At 41.3% G+C, this 20,525-nt stretch overlaps 1 protein-coding gene across 2 annotated transcripts in view; it reads left to right on the top strand.

The window, feature by feature from the left end:
* impact (impact RWD domain protein) overlaps positions 1 to 16,077 on the top strand; it is a 38,367-nt gene extending 22,290 nt beyond the window's left edge. The window contains exons 10-11 of one of the 2 annotated variants that reach the window (XM_084067058.1): positions 825 to 959; positions 15,579 to 16,077. In XM_084067058.1, coding sequence (XP_083923184.1) covers positions 825 to 959; positions 15,579 to 15,638 — 195 coding nt within the window. In that variant the 3' untranslated portion in view covers positions 15,639 to 16,077. The remainder of the gene's footprint in view (positions 1 to 824; positions 960 to 15,578) is intronic. The other variant, XM_084067059.1, reaches the window with a different exon arrangement.
* Positions 16,078 to 20,525: the final 4,448 nt, after the last annotated feature.

Raw genomic sequence — 20,525 nt, 5'->3', positions numbered from 1 at the left:
CAGACATCAGAATTAGAATCGGTTTATAGGTGGTAGGTTGAAGTGCCACTTAAGTTCTATTTTCAATAGCGAAAATAGCCAATCGACAAGCTTGTAGAAAGTCTTTTGAAATGTTTTCACTTTCTTCTTTTTACATTTTCACCTATAATGACATGCCTAAAATAGGGACGCCAGGTCAAAAACGCAGTCAGATTGCAGGTCTGTTTGACTCACAGAGCCATGTTCCCCCCCGCTGTGTTAAAAAGCATCTGGTGCTTTGATTACTTGAAGCGTGATGCATCATCTTGGCTTGGGTCGCTCTTTACAGTGGGAGGTGTAGATGCCGTGCCAGACTAACGTTCGTGCCAAGGCTCACAAGACGCATGGCTTGTCAGTCATTCTTCTGAATCTGATATCTCTTTTTATGTCTAGCTGCCTCTATCTCACGCATGAACTCACATACACGCAAACACACACACACAGCGCACACACAGCACATAGCACACTGGCACAAGCACATACATCTTGCTGCCTTAACCACTTTCAACCTCATGTCCCTATTTTGAAGATTTTCACAAATTGTCAAAATCTTTCAAATTAAACATTTCCAAAATTTACAATGCAACGCATTGTGAGCTTGTAGATCAACTATTTCTGCTGTTTTTGTTCCCCAGGAGTCTAACCTTGGCCCACTCTCTTTGCCAAAAATAGCCGATTTACAAACTCAAACTTGTGAGCTTGTATATCTGCTATTTTCGAGAATGTTAGCCCCAGAATAGAGACGCTATAGTTCACGTGGTTAAGTGTTTCACCAACAATAGCAATGTGTTTCTTTCTCAACACAGATTCTGGATGTGCGGAACGTGATGGTGGTGGTGTCCCGCTGGTATGGAGGCATTCTATTGGGTCCCGACCGCTTTAAGCACATCAATAATTGTGCCAGGAACATCCTGGTGCAGGAAGGATTCACCTCTGCCATGGTGAGACACCACACGGCATACAGCAGGCCTCATTAGTTGAATTCAGCTTACTGCCAGAATCTCATGGCACATTTTAAACTTGGTGAAAATCCCCCTTTCTGCGAAAGATCGTCACTGTCGGATGGAAACATTGCATGCCCAAAACCTTCTCATTTTACCACTTTTCAGGAAATGGTCAAAATAACCAGTGTTCCAATGGATCCAATGTAGTTATTATTTAGTCACAAGCTGTTGTTAATACTTTTCACGGGTTAAATATTGTAAAATCCCACAGATCCCAACCCGATTAGGTTGTCGCTAATCATTATTGTTGCGTGACACTGTCAAGCAACAAACTATAAGACAGGGCATTCATTTATGAAAAAACGTAAAAAGATATGGAGATACAAGGTTTCTGCCTGACAGTGACAATACGCATGATGTCAGCATCTTTTCCTCATTACTGTGTAAACATAACACTCTCATCATAATACAGCACACCAGCTCAATAGAGCGCAAATCTCCACCAGGATGCATGCCCGAATAATAATAGCAATATGTGAAGTGAAATTCCTGCCTAGAGCCATGACAGGGTAGTGTGGCATGTGATTACCCGTTTCACAAATATCTCTAGTACTGTCTTCCTTCCTCTCCAGCTGAAAAGTAATGGCATGTAGGATGAGAGGTACGCAGCTATATCTATCACCTAAGAGACCTCAGACCTGTGTGCATGTGTGACAATCGACATGAGATGTAGAGAGAGACAATAGACAGATTGCTTTCTCAACCCATCTCATCCCTATTATGGGCTTGTCAAATAGGCGAACATTTGGCGAAAATAGCCGATCTATAAGCTCACAATGCGCCGCGTTTCGGCCAACAGGTGTAAGGAGAAAAAAGGTATAGACCCCTAGGGCAGTGGTTCTCAAAGTGGGGTCCGAGGACCCCCAGGGGTCCTTGAGGGGGTTCCAGGGGGTCCCTAGCCAAATGATTGATAGTTAGGAACTAAATGGATCCTTAGGTGTCTGTAACTCTGAGAGTGTACAAATGGAACCAAATGGACCCTTCTTCTTCTTCTTCTTTCGGCTTATTTCCATAAGGATCACCACAGAGATCATCTGGTTCCGTTCTGTGCATCTTCCTGAGTCACTCCAGCCACCTGCATGTCCTCTCTCACTGGATGCATAAACCTCCTCTTTGGCCTTCCTCTTCTCCTCTTGTCTGGCAACTCCATCTTCAGCATCCTTTTCCCAATGTACCCATCATCCCTCCTCTGCACATGTTCAAACCAAGAGGGTGTTAATTTGTACACTCTCAGAGTTAATTGCCTCTGCCAGGCCAATGGAATGGCCAAGACTATATTTTCGCCCCTGTCTGTGTGTTTCCACTGCGTTCATGATTTGAGGCATTTTTTTCAAAACGGGCCACTCCTGCAAACTTTGGAAGCCAAACTTAGCCAATCAGGTTGGGATATGAAAAATCTGTAGGAGTAATATAAATAAAATAAATATCCAAAAATTGGCCTCCTGGTGGCACTATGGGACGATATGAAATATTTGGGGCAGAGGTTCTGCTCTGGCCTCCAGGGCAGAGGTTCTCACAGTGGGGTCCGAGGACCCCCAGGGGTCCTTGAAGAGTTTCCAAAGGTTCCCCAGAAAAAAATGTTAACATAAAGCATCAAAATCATAGCCTGGAATCAGCCAAACGGAGCGAATCAGTCTGGATTCCAGGCTATCAAAATCACACATCAGCTAATTGAAAATAGCCGATCTAAAAGCTCACCTGTTCCACCCACCTATCCACTTCGTGCCTTGTGGCATGTAGGGCCAATATGCCTATCCACGCCAGGATACGTCTTAAACGCGCTCACTATGCTTTGACTTGGGCTGTTGTTGTTACTCACTGTTTGATGTTTGTTGATAGTTGCATCTTGTTGGATCGAACAGGTTGATTTGAACAGGACAGGTTGATGTATGGAAGGAGTTTGTAAACGTTTCAAATAATATGGGGGGCGGGGGCAAACAACGAAAACAATAACAGGCTCCAGACTTAAACTAAAAAGCTTTCAAAACAAACAGGCGCAGCATAAAGGTTCAAAAATAAACTCAAAGTGATTCAATTCAAAGTCTTTCTTTCATGATTTGCGCTGTGTGTGTATGGTGCGAGCGAGCGAGCGTTTGAAAATCTGTTTCTCCTCTGGCGTCCTGCTACACACAGCTGCGGCCTGATTAATAGGGAACCATGGTGCCATTTTACGAGGCGACCAGTGGGGGCGCCATTCAGTCAAAAAATATGAAATCAAATGAAATGGCTCCTACATAACCGGCCCCTATTGTTATGGGCAGGCTCTAATAACAATACAAAATCAAAACTGGAGCCATACAAAAATGTTCAAAACAAAATCAAATAAATACTTGTGAGGTGGGAAACAGGCATGGTGTATAGGCCTGTCTGAATCTTCAGTTCTTAATTTGAGTTTGGCACCAGCAGGCAAATCTTGCTGATGGGCCTTTCAAGTACGCTGGTTTTTGTCTGAAGACGCACACTTCTCACAAGTCCTCTTGAGTCTGGCATTGTTTCCAGGACTCTAGCCAACATCCAGGATCCTCTTGGTGCATTCGTGTCAGCTATGATCACGATATCTTCCTTTTCAAAGTTCCTGCGGATGCGGTTCCATTTTTGACGTACATTCATAAGAGGTAGGTATTCTTTTATCCATCTAGTCCAAAATAGATCTGACAAGTACTGTACTTGTCTCCAACGGCGCTTTGCATATACATCAGCGGCCTGGAACACTCCTGGTGGAAGGATCGACTGTTTCTTAAGCAATAACAGGTGATTCGGTGTTAATGCTTCCAGGTCGTTGGGGTCACTTGATACTGTAGTGAGTGGCGGCTGTTGAGCATGGCTTCCACTTCACACATAACTGTATGGAGACTTTCATCATCCAGCGTTTGTTGTTTGGTGACTGATAGCAAGATCTTTTTGAGCAAACGGATTAATCGTTCCCATACTCCACCATGATGGGCACCAGCGGGTGGATTAAATATCCATTTGACTCCTTTCTGCTGTAGAGTTCTTTCTATTTTGTCCAAATTCCATTCCTTCAAAGATTCTTTCAGTTCCCTTTCCGTAGATATGAAGTTAGTCCCATTGTCTGACCGTATTTCCATCACTTGGCCTCTTCGAGCAATAAAACGCCTGAGCGCATTAATGCACGAGTCTGTATCTAAAGAATGGGCCACTTCTAGGTGTACTGCTCTACTGATTAAGCAGGTGAAAATGACTCCATATCTTTTGACTGTGGTACGGGCTCTTTTCACCTCAATAGGTCCGAAATAGTCTACTCCTACTTGTGTGAAAGGTGGTAGGTCAGGTGTTATTCTATCTCTTGGCAGGTCTGCCATCTTCTGTTCTCCAACAGATACATTGAGACGTCGACATGTCACACATTCAGAAAGAATCTTTCTTGCCAATGAGTTGGCACATGGAATCCAATACTTTTGTCTCAGTAAGGAGAGCATGTGGTTTCTCCCACTGTGTCCTACTTCCTGATGGATCTTTCTAAGAATGAGCTTTGACACATGATGGTCTTTTGGGAGAATGGCAGGGTGCTTTGCATCTTCCGGCATGGCTGCTCTGCTTAATCTCCCGCCCACTCTTAATACCTCGTTTTCAAGTTTGGGATCAAGTTTGTAGATTGAACTGTGTTTCTGCACGTTCAAACTTCCTTTCTGTAATGTTTCAACTTCCTCTTGAAATCCTTGTTTTTGACAGAATTGTACAACGGCTATCTCTGCTATGTCCAGTTCATCCAGAGAGAGGTTGTGTACCTTTTACAGTGTTTTTGAATTTTGTCATCTCTACTTCAATTGACTGTTTTTGTTTGTCTGTGTCTGGTTCTTGAATTCGCATCAGATCTTTCCTTTTTCTACTCAACTGTAAGAGGTGAGTTCTCAAATACAGCATCCATGCCACAGCTCTTTTCAATCTGTAGAAACTTGAGTAGTGGTGTATGAGTGTGCTAGTAGGATCTTGATCTGTCATCTGGATGGTATTGACTGTAACTTTCTCTTTTTTGACTTCAGGATCGTCGGCTGTTATGGGGGTGAGATCAGCAGGTAAGTTAGGCCATGTCTCTTCCTTTTCCTGTAGGAAGTCCGGTCCCTTCTTCCAGTTTTCACACTTTAAAAATGCATCAGCTGTAAGACCTCGGGACACATGGTGTAGTGAAGGGAATACAGATATACTGATTTTGGGGTGCTGATTGCTATTGTTCACTTGGTTCATGTCGGTGTGTCGGCCAGAACACCACTTTAGGGGCCCTCATTCCAGATATTAAAGAATAGAACAGAGAGAGGCTTGATGCTGGGTTTTCTCCTTTTACTTTCTCCTTTTCAGCCACAGACATGGAGTACAGTTCAACAATAATACACATGTGTGTGTGGTTTTCTGGAAATAAGCAGAATATAAAGACAGAAATATGTGCATTAATTGTCAAGTACAATGTACCAAAGGGGTTCAGGTAAACACACATAAAACCAGTTAAATGGAGACATTTAGCTAGAGATACTTTACCAAATATAACACTTCACAGTTTAGGTAGTATAGTGTAGGACTCAAAGTACATCCAAATACAATCCTTCCTATTATGTATAGAAACTCTCATATGCAGCTGTGAGCAGAAAGTACTGCAGCTTAAATTAGGCAGAATGCATTACATGACATGACAAATATACATAGAATAAACAGTCAAACTCATATGCAGTAGTTATTCTTAATAACCAACATATTAAGGATTGTGAGAGAATGACAGGGTATAAATTAGCCCAACTATAATCATCCCTGAACGTCCGCCATTACTGACGAGTCATGGAGCTAATTCAGACAATGGATATTAGCAAAGCAAGGTACTAGCTTAGATAGCACTTAGCTTAGTTAGCACTTTACAAACTTAATGAGCATGTTTTAGGTCCATAAATATTATTAACATCAACAATGAACTTACGTGGTCATTGACGCACACAACACACTCTAGTTAGGAGCAGGCTCAAACTAACTGAAGTAACATCTTAAAGACGACTGAATACTCTGTCTGTATTGACGTCAGGAATGTCTCTGAATGTCTGTGGCTTCTAGAACTTTCTCACTGAAATCCCGCGATATCGCGGTAACTCTCGCGGGATTTGACCCGCTATTCAGAATAAAGGCACTTGGATAGTTTTAGCTTGGCAATCAGTGTTCACAGTCAGACCTCTATAAGTGCAATATCAGAATGCCAACGAAATAATACATATAATTAAATGCTTAAACCTATAAGTTGGGGGCCTTTTCTACACATGGTCTGCAGGGTTGATCTTGGTGTTCAAGTATCTCCACTGCTCAACGGAAGAGTGTTCTCTGATAGTGCTGACTCTGTTAGCCACGAAAGTCTGAAAGCGCTTGGTGTTGTTTCTGACGTATTTCAAGACTGATGTACTGTCTGTCCAAAACACCGCTTTTCTGAGTGGAAGGTGTAGTTCAGTCTCCAGCATCCGGTTTACTTTCACTGCTAGTACTGCAGCTGTAAGTTCCATTCTAGGTATCGTAACCTGTTTCAAGGGGGCGACTCTTGCTTTTGCCATGATTAAAGATGTGTGAATTTGGTTTTCAGTGTTGGTCATTTTAAGGTAGGTCACAGTACCATATCCTGTCTCACTTGCATCACAGAAGTGATGAAGTTGGGCTGACTTGATCTTCCCAAATTCTTTAGATCTAATACATCTTGGAATGTTGAAGTTTTCCATTTGCTGTAGTCCAGTGAGCCATTTATGCCATGATTGACAAAAAGCCTCTGGAATCCTGTCGTCCCATCCATAATTCAGTTGACATAACTGTTGCAAGATGTGCTTTGCAGAGAATATGAAAGGCGCTAAGAACCCCAGAGGGTCATACACTGAACTTACAGTGGAAAGGATTCCTCTTCTTGTGTAAGGTTGATTTTTCATGTTTACTTGGATTCTGAATGTATCTTCCTCCACATTCCACTGCACTCCAAGGGCCCGTTCTACCGGTAGGTGCTTCTGATCCAAGTCAATATCTTTTACCTCTGTGGCTCGCTCTTCCTCTGGAATAGAGGCCAGCACTGTGCGGCTGTTGCTTACCCATTTGGTTAGGCGGAAACCTCCTTGAGCACACAGGGTTCTTAACTCTTTAGATAGTGCTATGCAGTCCTTCTCACTTGGCACAGACTTAAGACAATCATCGACATAGAAGTTTTCTTTAACAGTGTTAACTGCCACTGCTGAGAACTTATCCTTATTATCTTCAGCAGTCCTTCTCACGGCATAACTAGCAACACTGGATGAAGATGTTGCTCCAAATAAATGCACTGTCATTCTGTACTCTACTAGGCTGTGACTGATGTCACCATTTGGCCACCATAAGAATCTAAGAAAGTCTTTGTCAGCTGGTGTGACTTTCACTTGATGGAACATGCCTTCTACGTCTGCCATCATTGCTACTGGTTCTTGTCTAAACCGGATCAAGACGCCCAGCAGTGTGTTGGTTAAGTTTGGGCCTTGAATAAGCTCATCATTTAATGAAGTTCCTTGGAATGATGCAGAACAGTCAAAGACTACACGCAGTTTGCGTTTCTTTGGGTGGCGTACTCCATGGTGAGGTAAGTACCAGGTCCTTCCTTCCTCTGGATTTAACTGCTCTCGTGGTACAGCTTCGTGGTCAGTGTACTCTTTGTGAAACTCCGGATCCTTCTTGAATTTCCTTTTTAGTGACATTACACGCTGCTCTGCCAGATGGCGGTTGTTAGGCATCGCTATATCAGTCTGCTTGAATGGAAGGTTTATTTGGTAGTGACCATCTTTAATTTTAGTAGAGTCCGACATGATTTGCATGAATCTCTTATCTTCCATAGACATTTCTGCCTTCTCTTCATAACCCTTTTCTGGGAAATCATAGTTGAATTGTTGGATCATGAGGTCATTCAAATGTATTATTGATATGCGATTGCTGAAAATATGGGTTGGCTGCTTATGGCTTATTGTGGGTTCGTGTAGAAGCCCATTAACCACCCATCCAAGTCTTGTCTTTACAGCATAGGGCCCATTACCCTTGCTATTAATTACTGCCCAAGGTTCCATAAACTTAGCTGCATCATTACCAATCAGGAGTCCAATATCTGCATCAATATATGGCAACTTAACCTCTTTTAGGTAGTTCCATTCTTGCACATCAACCTGAGTGGGAATTTGCTCCTTGGTTACAGGAATTTCTGTTTGAGTATAGAGTGGTGGCAGTTTTAGGAAATTATCTCCTTCAAGACTTGACACTTCCAGCCCATTGATTCTGTTAATACTTATGACCTTTTCTTGTCCAAGAGTACGAAGTAGGATTCGAGTTGGTGTCGCTTTGGCATTCAGTTGCTTCCTTAAATCTTCAGTACAGAAGGTTCCAGTGCTCCCTGGATCAAGGAAAGCGTACGTTTGAAGTACTTGATTGGAATTTGACAACTTAACTTGCACAGGAACAATTGACAGTTTTTGTTGGTCACCGGCCCCAGTATGGATAGGCCTTTTCATGGTGACTAATGCACTGCCCACTGACATGCTATCGGTGTTTGGACTCGTTTGACTTGCATCTTTTTTAAATTCAATGTGCAACACAGTAGGATGCTTCTTTGTACATATTTTACAAGTCATACGTCTTTTACAGTCCTTACTCATGTGACCCTGAGTCACACAACCGAAACATAAACCATTTACTTTAAAGAATTCAACTTTGTCTTTGTGCATTTTCTTATCCAATTCCTTGCACATATCTGTGCTGTGATTCTCTTTGCAAAAGGAACATGTTTTCTGCTGCACGGCTGTAGAGCTGCTTGTGCTTGGCTGTGACTTTGGTTCTGAGGATTCTGTTACTGTGGCAAAACTGCTCTTAGTTGCTTTTAGTGTATGATGAAACTGGTACTGATTTCAAATTGCTATTTCGGGGAGAAGGGATTGTCCTCTTGTCTTTCGGTTTTGTGTCTTGTATTTCTCCAAAGAGGGGATCAACGGCAATGTTTGCTTGCCTTTCAATGAAATTTACAAGTTGTGGGAACTTAGCTCTTCGGTGTGTACGGTGTACGCTCATAGTAATCGTATGATACAGTCCTCCACCTCTCTCTGTGCTTGAAAGGCAATTTTGATAAGACAGATTTCAAGTGTGTAGGATTGTTCATGTCTTGCAGAATTTCATTATTGCTCATAGCATTGCAGCATGTTCTCAAGAAGAGTGAGTATTTATGTAGGGCTTTGCCATCTTCTGATCGGATTGCATCCCAATTCAGATTTTTTTCCTGATAGGTAGCAGCAATAAGAACCTCATTTCCAAAATGTTTGCGTAGCAGCCGTTTGGCTTTCACATAACCTTTTTGGGAATCCATGTGAAGGCAGCTTCTCACAAGTGTCTTTGGTTGTCCATCTGTAAACTGCTCTAGAAAGAGCAGTCGATCTCTGCTGTCACTTGTTTTGCTTTCTACACAATGTTCAAATGTGCTAATGAAAGAGACATAACTTAATGGATTTAAAAACAGGAATTTCTCTAGAAGGCAAGAGTGAGAACCTCTGTTCTTGAATTAACATTTCTGTGATCTCATTTTGTTTTCTCAAAATGTCCATCATGGCTCCGCCTGATCGAACATTAACCTGAGCACCATCTTGCAAGCTAAGGTTTGGGTTAGGCTGTTGGGGTTGTTGGTGAGCAACAGGAATCCGTGAACGTGACCTTATTTGTCCATGTGGCTGCCGTGATTGGCCACTAGGGGCATGCTGAGACCTTTGTCTCAGTGCTGGCTGTGAAGCTGCTCCCTCAACTTCATCATCTTCCTCTCCGTCGTCATCATCATCATCATCATCCTCTAAATATTCATCATCCTCTTCATCATCCAATCCATAATTATCAACCTTCTGGCTGTCCACTGGTAAGGATTGCATTGAGGCAAAATACTCATTGATGTGGATTAAGGGGTTAATTTCAAACTTAGTGTCTACATGTTTAGTGACATCTAATACTTTTAATTTGGCATCAGCAGCTGCAATTTCCACTTCCAATTCAAATGCTTCTTTTTTTGCTTTGAGCTGTGCCTCCTCTAATTCAAATGCTTGCCTTTGCTTAAGAGCAGCAGCACGAGCAAGTAGGGCTGCCCTTTCGGCCTCTGCCTGCCTTAATGCTGAGGTGCTTGTAGTGGTTTTCATTTGCTTTCTACTTATCATTCCAACTGAAACCATAAGTGCTTGTAGCACATTTCTTTTGCTTGTGAGTTGTCCAAGTTTAGCCTTTCTTGCATTACATTGCTTTGCATAATTAGCTTCAAGTGCCCTTAGAGTGGGTTTCACTTGTCTTTTCCCCTCAACCACAGGCAATTGATCAGTTTTATCAGAAGTGTGAACGGTGGTAACTTCAGGCACTTCAGTAACAGCTTCAGGTTGGCCTAATTCCTCCTTATCATGTTCAGACATCTTTAAGCAGCATTTATTGTCCAAATCCAAACTTATAGCATCAATGCACACTTATTTAATGGCGACATATATTCATCCAAATCCTCATTAAATGCGCGATTTTCGCGTTCATTTATCCATGTGACGTCGCACATTCCATTAACTTCAATAGCGTGACACATCCATTAGATCCTTTAGATCCATCCAATTCCATTCAATGGGCCTCATTCATGAACCGTACTTACGAACAAATTTGTTCTTAGAGCCACTTAAGAAGTTTTTTAAGAGATTTTGGCATTCACAAATGTTTTCTTAGCTGTGATTTGTTCTTAAGTTAAGAAGAAATCTACGCATACTAGAGAGCACTCTTAGGGTGGCCTTTGAGTTCTTAAGTGTGATATGTTTGTGCAAAAATAATTAATTCTCGAAGTTTCTTCAATTCTACAGTTGTATAATATAGGATTTAAATTACAATAATATTTTTATCATATCTTTAGAGCAAAAAAGGTTCTCAAAGGTGTGGTCTGGGGACCCCCAGGGGTCCTTGAAGCTGTTCCAGGGGGTCCACAGCAAACGAGGAACAGTTTAATCACTTTAACCCTATTTTATACTTTGTTTGAAAATAGCTGATCTACAAGCTCACAACGCGTCCCATTACTGGCAATTTTGAACTTGTAGATCGGCTATTTTCGAAACATTTTGATAAATCTTGAAAACATTTCCCTAGCAGAAAATATTTTCAGGTGGGGGTCTGCAGCCAAATGCATCTAACCCAAACAGACCCGGTTGAGTTGAAGCCCAAGCCCCATACCCACCCCATAACCCCCCACCTAACCCACCCTCATCGCCCCCCTTACCCCCACCCCCATATCCCGACATTCGCCACACCCCCATTTTCAAGTCCCCTTCCTACCTGAAAGCCCCCCCATACCCACCCGTCACACCCATCCCCATACCCCACACAGCCCCCTACACCCCTCCTTGCACCACCATATCACCCACCACACCCCTATTTCCACCCCATTACATACCAAGCAGCTGCTACCTTAAAGACCCTCTATATCCACCCACCAGCTTTCAGTACTAAAATGTTTTATATCCACTACTAACGCTACTCCTGAACATGAAATATGGATAACATTTTTAACAGCTAATTAATGTGAGAGAAATAATAAAATACATTCATTAATTAAATAAAATAATTTGCTGTTCACTTCAGAAGTACCTCCACAGAAATATTTATTTATTTTTATGTTTGGAGTATGGTGTTCCACCATCTTTAGGCTTTAGTTTAGGTATTCTTTACTTCATTCTCTCAACTTTATTTCTCTGTGTGATTTCCTGTGATTTCTGTGTGCAGCAATCACACACAGGTGTGACTGCAGGCAGAGCCTAAGAACATTTCATGAATCTGACTCGACTTCTCTTAGGAATTCACTTAGGAAGAAATTTAAGAAGACAACTTACGAATGTATTGCTGAATGAGGCCCATTGTGTCCGTATCAGAGAGATTTTCAACTTGATTGTAGGGCCAATATGCCTATCCACGCCTAGCTCCGACGGAACCTCTCCCTCCGCTGTATAGCTCCGAGATGAGGTTCCTCGTTAGTTACTGCCGTCTGTTTTCGAAATGGTCGCACGTCGTCCACTTTACATGTTTCTTACCCCTTTTTGCACATCGTATCCAAAAAGTAAAGCATTTCCGCCACTCTCTCAGATGTTTGAAGTTTTAACGCGCCATAAAAGCCATCCAACGGGTTGAAGAAAGTATTTAATTTGCCTCGGTTTTCATCCGGTTACATGGTTTTTAAGACATTGCGCAAGAGTTGCGCCCGTAGAGATAACATTACTGGTTACCCTACTGGTCAAATGTTGAATTGCATCTTCTAATGCAAAATATTATGGGACCGGATGAAAACCGAGGCAAATTAAATACTTTCTTCAACCCGTTGGATAGCTTTTATGGCGCGTTAAAACTTCAAACACCTGAGAGAGTGGCGGAAATGCTTTACTTTTTGGATACGATGTGCAGAAAGGGGTAAGAAACATGTAAAGTGGACGACGTGCGACCATTTCGAAAACAGACGGCAGTAACTAACGAGGGACCTCATCTCGGAGCTATACAGCGTACAGCGGAGGGAGAGGTTCCGTAGGGGCTAATCCACGCCAGGATACGTCTTAAACGCGCTCACTATGCTTTGACTTGGGCTGTTGTTGTTACTGACTGTTTGATGTTTGTTGATAGTTGCATGTTGTTGGATCGAACAGGTTGATTTGAACAGGACAGGTTGATGTATGTATGGAAGGAGTTTGTAAACGTTTCAAATAATATGGGGGGCGGGGGCAAACAACGAAAACAATAACAGGCTCCAGACTTAAACTAAAAAGCTTTCAAAACAAACAGGCGCAGCATAAAGGTTCAAAAATAAACTCAAAGTGATTCAATTCAAAGTCTTTCTTTCATGATTTGCGCTGTGTGTGTATGGTGCGAGCGAGCGAGCGTTTGAAAATCTGTTTCTCCTCTGGCGTCCTCCTACACACAGCTGCGGCCTGATTAATAGGGAACCATGGTGCCATTTTACGAGGCGACCAGTGGGGGCGCCATTCAGTCAAAAAATATGAAATCAAATGAAATGGCTCCTACATGGCACATAAGGCCTTTTTTCTGGTTTCTGTAAAAATGTGTGTTTTCTGAAAACGTTTGAGGAACACTCAAACGTTTTCAGGATCAAACACACTTTTTGCTTTCACCAGCCTTAAAGTATCAGGTTGGTGTGCTTTGAAGTGTGCTTTGAAGTCATGGTATTTATAGCACGTTGACATTGAGTTTTGATCCTAGACGGCAAACCTTCAATTTAAAGTTTTTAGCCCCTAAGCCTGTTCACACGTCCTTAATGAAAAGATCTTGACTTTTAAATTGAAAGGTGTGTGTGTGGTATCTGAGATACTTGGTATCTATTGTGACGCTTTTGTGTGCTATCATTTGTTTAAACACTATAATAGGTACATGCTGTATGTGTGTGTGTGTGTGTGTGTGTGTGTGTGTGTGTGTGTGTGTGTGTGTGTGTGTGTGTGTGTGTGTGTGTGTGTGTGTGTGTGTGTGTGTGTGTGTGTGTGTGTGTGTGTGTGTGTGTGTGTGTGTGTGTGTGTGAGTCAGTTCAGTCAGTAGCGTGCTTGAATCACAAGGTTCTGGGTTCAATTCCGGGCAAAGCTGTTTTAAGGCCAGTCCACACCAATGCAACTCCTTGCAACTGCCATTAGGGATAATGGTTGCAAGTAGCTGCATGTTGCAAGGAGTTGCATTGGTGTGGACTGGCCTTAAGGCATGCCGTAAGTACTGGGAGCTGACAATAGGTGTGGCGCTCTACCTCAGCAATCCATCTCCCAGTGTCTAGCCCACGGCACTATTTTCTTCCAGAGGGAGTGACTTTGATAAAGTGGTCGAAACTTGAAAGACATATTGCTGAATTATATTAAAACTGCATGAATTTTGTAGGGTAAGGATTCAGGTGAGATTCTTTATGGTTAGGGTAAGGTGATATCATCGGATTTATGTGTGCATGACATTTTATGTTGTAGCTTTTCCCTTCATTGTCGAAGTTCTCTAAATGGGAAGATACTGTAACTGTATGTGGAAACTTAGTCTGGATTAAACCCAAGACAACAAGACTACACTTTATTTAAACCCAGGCCGGCTGTTAAGTCATCTTTATACTGCCGTTTTATTAAGCCTTGTACACACCAAAAGAAGTAAAAAAAACAAAAACGTTTTCTTCATTTTAATATAATCTTTATTTGGTGTGTACAAGGCTTTATCCTATTTTTACTAGTGTTACTACTTATTCTGTAACCTATATTCCTTACCTTTATCTGTGTTTCATCTTTACTGAGGTGCTGCTATGACAACTGAGTCTCAAGGACTTTACCATTGGCACCAGTTTTGCAGAATGCCATCTGTGTATTTCAATTAGTTTAACGCATGCCGTAAGTACTGGGAGCTGACAGTAGGTGTGGCGCTCTACCTCAGCAATCCATCTCCCAGTGTCTAGCCCACAGGTGGGCACTATTTTCTTCCAGAGGGAGTGACTTTGATAAAGTGGTCGAAACTTGAAAGACATACTGCTGAATTATATTAAAACTGCATGAATTTTGTAGGGTAAGGATTCAGGTGAGATTCTTTATGGTTAGGGTAAGGTGATATCATCGGATTTATGTGTGCATGACATTTTATGTTGTAGCTTTTCCCTTCATTGTCGAAGTTCTCTAAATGGGAAGATACTGTAACTGTATGTGGAAACTTAGTCTGGATTAAACCCAAGACAACAAGACTACACTTTATTTAAACCCAGGCCGGCTGTTAAGTCATCTTTATACTGCCGTTTTATTAAGCCTTGTACACACCAAAAGAAGTAAAAAAAAACAAAAAACGTTTTCTTCATTTTAATATAATCTTTATTTGGTGTGTACAAGGCTTTATCCTATTTTTACTAGTGTTACTACTTATTCTGTAACCTATATTCCTTACCTTTATCTGTGTTTCATCTTTACTGAGGTGCTGCTATGACAACTGAGTCTCAAGGACTTTGCCATTGGCACCAGTTTTGCAGAATGCCATCTGTGTTTTTCAATTAGTTTATTATTTACAAGTGTGGGAAAAAGATACACTACACTGCTGTCATATCGAATTTCTAAAGAGTTGTTTGAAAAAAGAGAATTTGAAAATGCAACCTGGGTCAGGACTCAAGGATTGAAAAGAAAATCCGTGTTTATCACACCCCCACTGAAGCATACTACATTTTATCCTGACAGCAGCTCAAATTATGAAAATCTTGTTGTTTTGTTGTACACTACAGATAGGAAACTTTAATTACAAGCATCTCTAGCTTTCGCAGTAGTGTCTTGTGGAGCTTATGCCAGCGGTTCTCAAACCTTTTCATGTCAAGGACCTGCAAATTAGATTTCAGGAGTGGATTTGATGAAGTACCAGTTGTAATATCTACTGTATTAACAACAGTAGTCTGATAACGAGTACAGTATCAGCACAAGACAAGGAAAGCTGCGCAGTAGGAAACCAGAGGGACACAAAATCTGTCAAATGGAGTTTGTGAATATACATTTCATATAAAAAATTTCATGCTGATGATTTACTGTTGTCTTTCCACAGGACGAGGCAAGCAAGTCAGGAGGGAAGAGTAAAAAACTGAAAAACAAGAAGACAAAATGAATCTGGGAAAAACTCAAATAAATTTGACTTGATGCCATGTCATGGTGTTGTGACTTCTGAACAGTATGTAATGAGGGGATATTTCAGTGTCCCTCTGATTAAGGTGAATGTGTACGTGAGTTTCCTGCCAATAAATGACAACCTATCACCTTACTAACACGACGGGTCGAAACCCAGTATATGGCTGGACCTTGTGTGGGCAATGTGTGAAATTTTGGGTGATTTGTTAGAGGGATAGTGGTCCCAATAATGTTTGTTGTTAAATTGTGGTTGCAAGTGCAATACGATTGCAATACGTCATTTCTTAGGATGCAAGATTTTTTTCAAAGAAAATAAGTGTTGACTCAAATGTGCGCTCTCCCTCGTGCCTCTCAGTACATTGTTAATGTCGGGCAGAAACCTCACATATTTTATTTTTATTTGTTTAAGATCCCCCCCTTCGTCGTACAAGAGTGTCACACAAAAGTAGTGAAAATGGCATGTTCACATTGTGAACTTGTAGATCTGCTATTTCAACTATTTTTTTATGTTTTTAAAACAATAATGAAAAAGGAACCGTTTTGGACATAAAGGTTTCCACCCGATAGCAACGACATGGAGAGCTGTTTTCTCTCCTACTCTGCTCCATGTAACAATGGTGGATTGTTAAGAGAGCAGGACCAGATGTTTGATTTGAAATTATAATGAAGCAGATGACATGCAGTAATTGGAAAGGGTAGAGTTTATGAATTACTTAGTATAGTCAAGTCAAGGCGATTGTATTTGCATAGCAGCAAACGACAAAATAAGTTATCTCAAGGCACTTTTCATCTACGGTATGTGTATGGTAGAGGTACTATTCACGGGGGGAATGACAATAAGTAGTAACATACTTTTTTGGCAACTTTTGGTGCAAGCTTTGTTGGTACTCTAAACTAAACTACAATATCTGATTAGAGTTTGGTCAAAAGGTCAAAACATTTCTGCCTTGCTCTCGCAAGTTGGGGATAATGTTATGACACATGCGGCTGCACTCGTTGCCCATTACCCGTGAATTTCGGCCCATTAACCGTGAAATACGGAGCTGGCACTGTCCCTAAACGCTATTCTGCGCCTGCTATACCCGCTCTGCATTATGCCGACTCCATTATTTGCGCACGGAGGTGTGGCCGTGGGCATGTTGTTGCTATATCCCCAAAATTGCTATTCTGCCCACACACCTTTGGGAAAGCGTATTACGGAATCTGAAACCACCAACTTGGTTTGGTAGAGCGCACAGGCTGCAATGGATGTCATGGAGACGGCCAGGGCGCACAGCGCGGCACCTCTCTCTACTAGGCTATTATTGTCAACAAATCTCTGTGATTCTAATTTTCCTATAATCAGCAGAAGGGAGGCTGTCAATTCCTTGTGTCAATTGTGTTTATATAAGATGATAGTCTATTCAAAGAAGACAATTTGTGTGTCACGCAATGCAATGCTCTCCAAATTACACACATAAGTTTTATTCATTGATTACGCAGGAAATAATGAACTGATTACAAAAAAATAAAATTCTCTCTAATCAGTAACATGTAGGTGATACGTTTGTCTATCAAATGTGGTTTTATTGAAAGGGAATCAAAGACCAGAGCTTAGAAATCAAACGTCGGGTGTATGTTTCCATGTAAAATCCTCACAAGTGTGCTTCTGTGACAGGAGCGGTGTTGCCAGAATTTGCGCACTTCAAACCTATATATGTCGTCCATTAAACAATGGGCATATTTATATGTTGGCTATTTGAAAATAGACTACAAGCTCACAACCGTTCTACCATTATTTACAAGCAACTTCAGAAAAACAAGCCCAATGTGGCTTATAATAAATAATCAGACCAGGAACACTGCAGACGGAGAAAGGAGAGCGTAAGATTGGATTGGGATAATGGCTAGCGCAGTCTTCTCTTAAAGGTAACGGCATTTGGAACAGTGATTGGTTTTATCATTGTAACGCCCAAACCACACCTGCATAATGTAATGGGTAGTGCAGGTGTTTTGCGGGTAAAGCAGGTGTCCCAGAATAGCGACTTTTGTGGGGGAATGCCCCTTGCCTAGTCATAAATCCCATGGGTTTAGCCACTTCGGCACTGAATAGGGCCCATGGAGCGCAATGGGGTAAAATATTATATATACAGTACAAAATTTAAATATGCCATGACAAGATCCCTAGTTTCGCATCGGGGATAGTTTGGGCATTTACAATAAAATTTGCCTTGTTTGGTTTGACCATGATTATATTAATTTAATTACCATGCAATGCTCATATTTCTATGACGAATTCTCAGTCTCATGTTCCCATTGCATATGACACCCACTCCAGTATTGAACAAAGAAGGCGCTGGAGCAACTCGGATGATTGGAGCCTTTTTATTTTAATTGATTGATTGATTGAATACTTTATTTAGACAGAAATATAAACAGCACGAGGTGCAGTCAGACATTTGGGCTAAAAGGATAACACAAGAAAGTCCTTGTTTCCATTGTGGTCCTTTGTATTCAATTCATCAACATAGCATAACACCTAAATGCAATATCATCAACAAATACATAACACTATATTAAGTAGAAAAGGGGAAGAAAGAAAACACATCAGCAGTGAATGCCATCTCCTTTCTATGGGAAAAGTGAGTTTACCTCCCCATGTGATCCACATTTGTTAAGAGATGGTGTCAGGTTTAGCCTCGGAACCAATTAGCATTTGAAGCACACAATTCATGACATTTTTGGGGTGTCAAAAGTGGAGCGCATTTTATCGAAGGAAACCAATTTCAGATTTGGCCTTAGACTGAAAATGAGTGTTATCTTTCCAGATTCCCAAATACTTAGTCCTGTGAAGGGTGGAGAATGGAGATTATTTGAGGTCACACAAGTGAACCACATGACTTTGGTCTTAACTGAAGTTGTAAGCTGGAGAAGGCCTGCTGGACTCTTCTGAAGCTACCGTGAAGTAGTTTACAAACTATCTGGGGAGGGGCGGAGGATTGTGTCGTCCGCATTAAGATGTATTGATGAATCCACTGCAGAACTGGCTATATTGTTTACGTAAATGGACACCTTTAGTGACAGGGAGGGGAGATGAGTTGCTCAAATTTTAAACACTGGACTCTTTCTGTGAGATGGTTGCAGAACCAAGATAGTTAAATATCAATACTGGCAAGTCTGTCAACAAGAATAGTGGGATCAACTGTATCGGTCGATTGATAATGTCCATGCTGTCTCGCCACATTTCCTGTCTCTCCACTGTCGCATGGCATGCATACTAAACATACAGATTGCAGGGAAATCTCTTTGGCTTTCATCCAGATTCACCACAGTTGCTGAATATGCATTGTTGCGTGCTAGGGGAATTAAGAATGATTACTTCATTCAAAAAAGGTATTTTTTAGAAGCCTGACAACATGTTAAAATAATACTCATTTATACTCGCAGACATTAAACTGAAGCCAATATAAATGTTAACCACTTAAAGCTTACTGTACTGTAGCCTACTTTGATGACCGGGGTCCCTCAGGGGTCTATACTTTCCCTCTACGCCAAATCTCTTTGCCAAAAATAACAGATAGCATCTACAAGCTCACACTGCGTCGCTTTGCAACAAGATTTGAGTTCGTCGATTTACTAGTTTCGCTGAATGTTCACAGCTATTTTAACCGTTATAACATGCCCTGAATAGCGATGCTGCAGTTCAAGTGGATTAAGCAGAGATGTGCTGAAGTGCACTATCCCTGCAGTGCATTATAGGCCTGTAGGAACTTAATCAACCATGCACATATCTTTTTCACAGCAGACTTTTTAATATTCAATAGATGAAGATAGACACACCTGAAGCCACTGACCTTAGTTTGAGGTCTGTGTGCCAGCATAAAGTTAAGGAGCTGTCCATGGTGGTAACACCTAAATGAAGCGCACCCAGAGTTTTTAACCCCACAGTGATTCCCAAACTTTTTAGCTCAAGACCCAAAAGAGACATTAGATGTTTGCCCGGGACCCAAACTAGTGAAAATAGCAGATCTACAAGCTCACAACATGTCGCTTCGTGTCGCGTTGGGAGCTTGTGGATCTGCTATTTTCATTAGGCCTACTTCTTAAACTTTTTTTAAAATGTATCTATGGAAATTATTTTATTTTTATATTTTTGACTTCAAAAGGTCTCCTGTGAAAAGGGGTCAATTGATAGTTGTAATGGTGTGTGTTTTTGTTTAAAATAGTATTGATAATTGTAGCGTCCCCGCCCAAAGATGGTCTTTTACTGGTGGTTTAGATGAGGTTTATTTTAAAACCAACAACGTAAAAGCTGTCACAAAACAAACAAACAATTGGACATTAAACATTTTCAAATTACAAAAACAATCATTCACATTGAGCAACACTATTACAAAACAGACCTTAGACAAATAAAATACATTAACACACTTTAAGCAAATTAAAATATACCTTGTGCCCATTTAGGCAGGGGGCTAAACCTTTACTGTCCAGCAAGCAGACCTCACCCTGGTACTGCTGCAAACATTTGAGTCTCTGGCTGAGCAGACAGGTGATAGTAGTGAGAAATCAAGCACAGACCTTCAAAATAAAAGCATCTCAAAAGCACCTCACAGAAACATAGAATTAACATAAATGCAATGCACCTGTGACCTGTGACCTGACACACAAAATCAAATACCAAAATAAAAGCACAGTGCCTTGGGGTCATTTACAATAATGAAATTAATTAAAAAATCCCTTGGGTACCACTCCATTTGAAGTTAGTCACGTCCCAGAATACAATGGCCCTTTAGGCAAACATATAAACTGCTTCTTAAAATTGTATTCAAGAGTTCATCCAGCAGATTAACCACTTTCAATCTGGCATCCCAAGTGAACATCTTGT

The sequence above is a fragment of the Gymnoscopelus microlampas genome (assembly GCF_963454915.1).
Source record: "Gymnoscopelus microlampas genome assembly, chromosome: 9".
NCBI lineage: Eukaryota > Metazoa > Chordata > Actinopteri > Myctophiformes > Myctophidae > Gymnoscopelus > Gymnoscopelus microlampas.
Note: the sequence above shows the minus strand (reverse complement) of the source record. Positions and strands in the feature narration are given on the sequence as shown.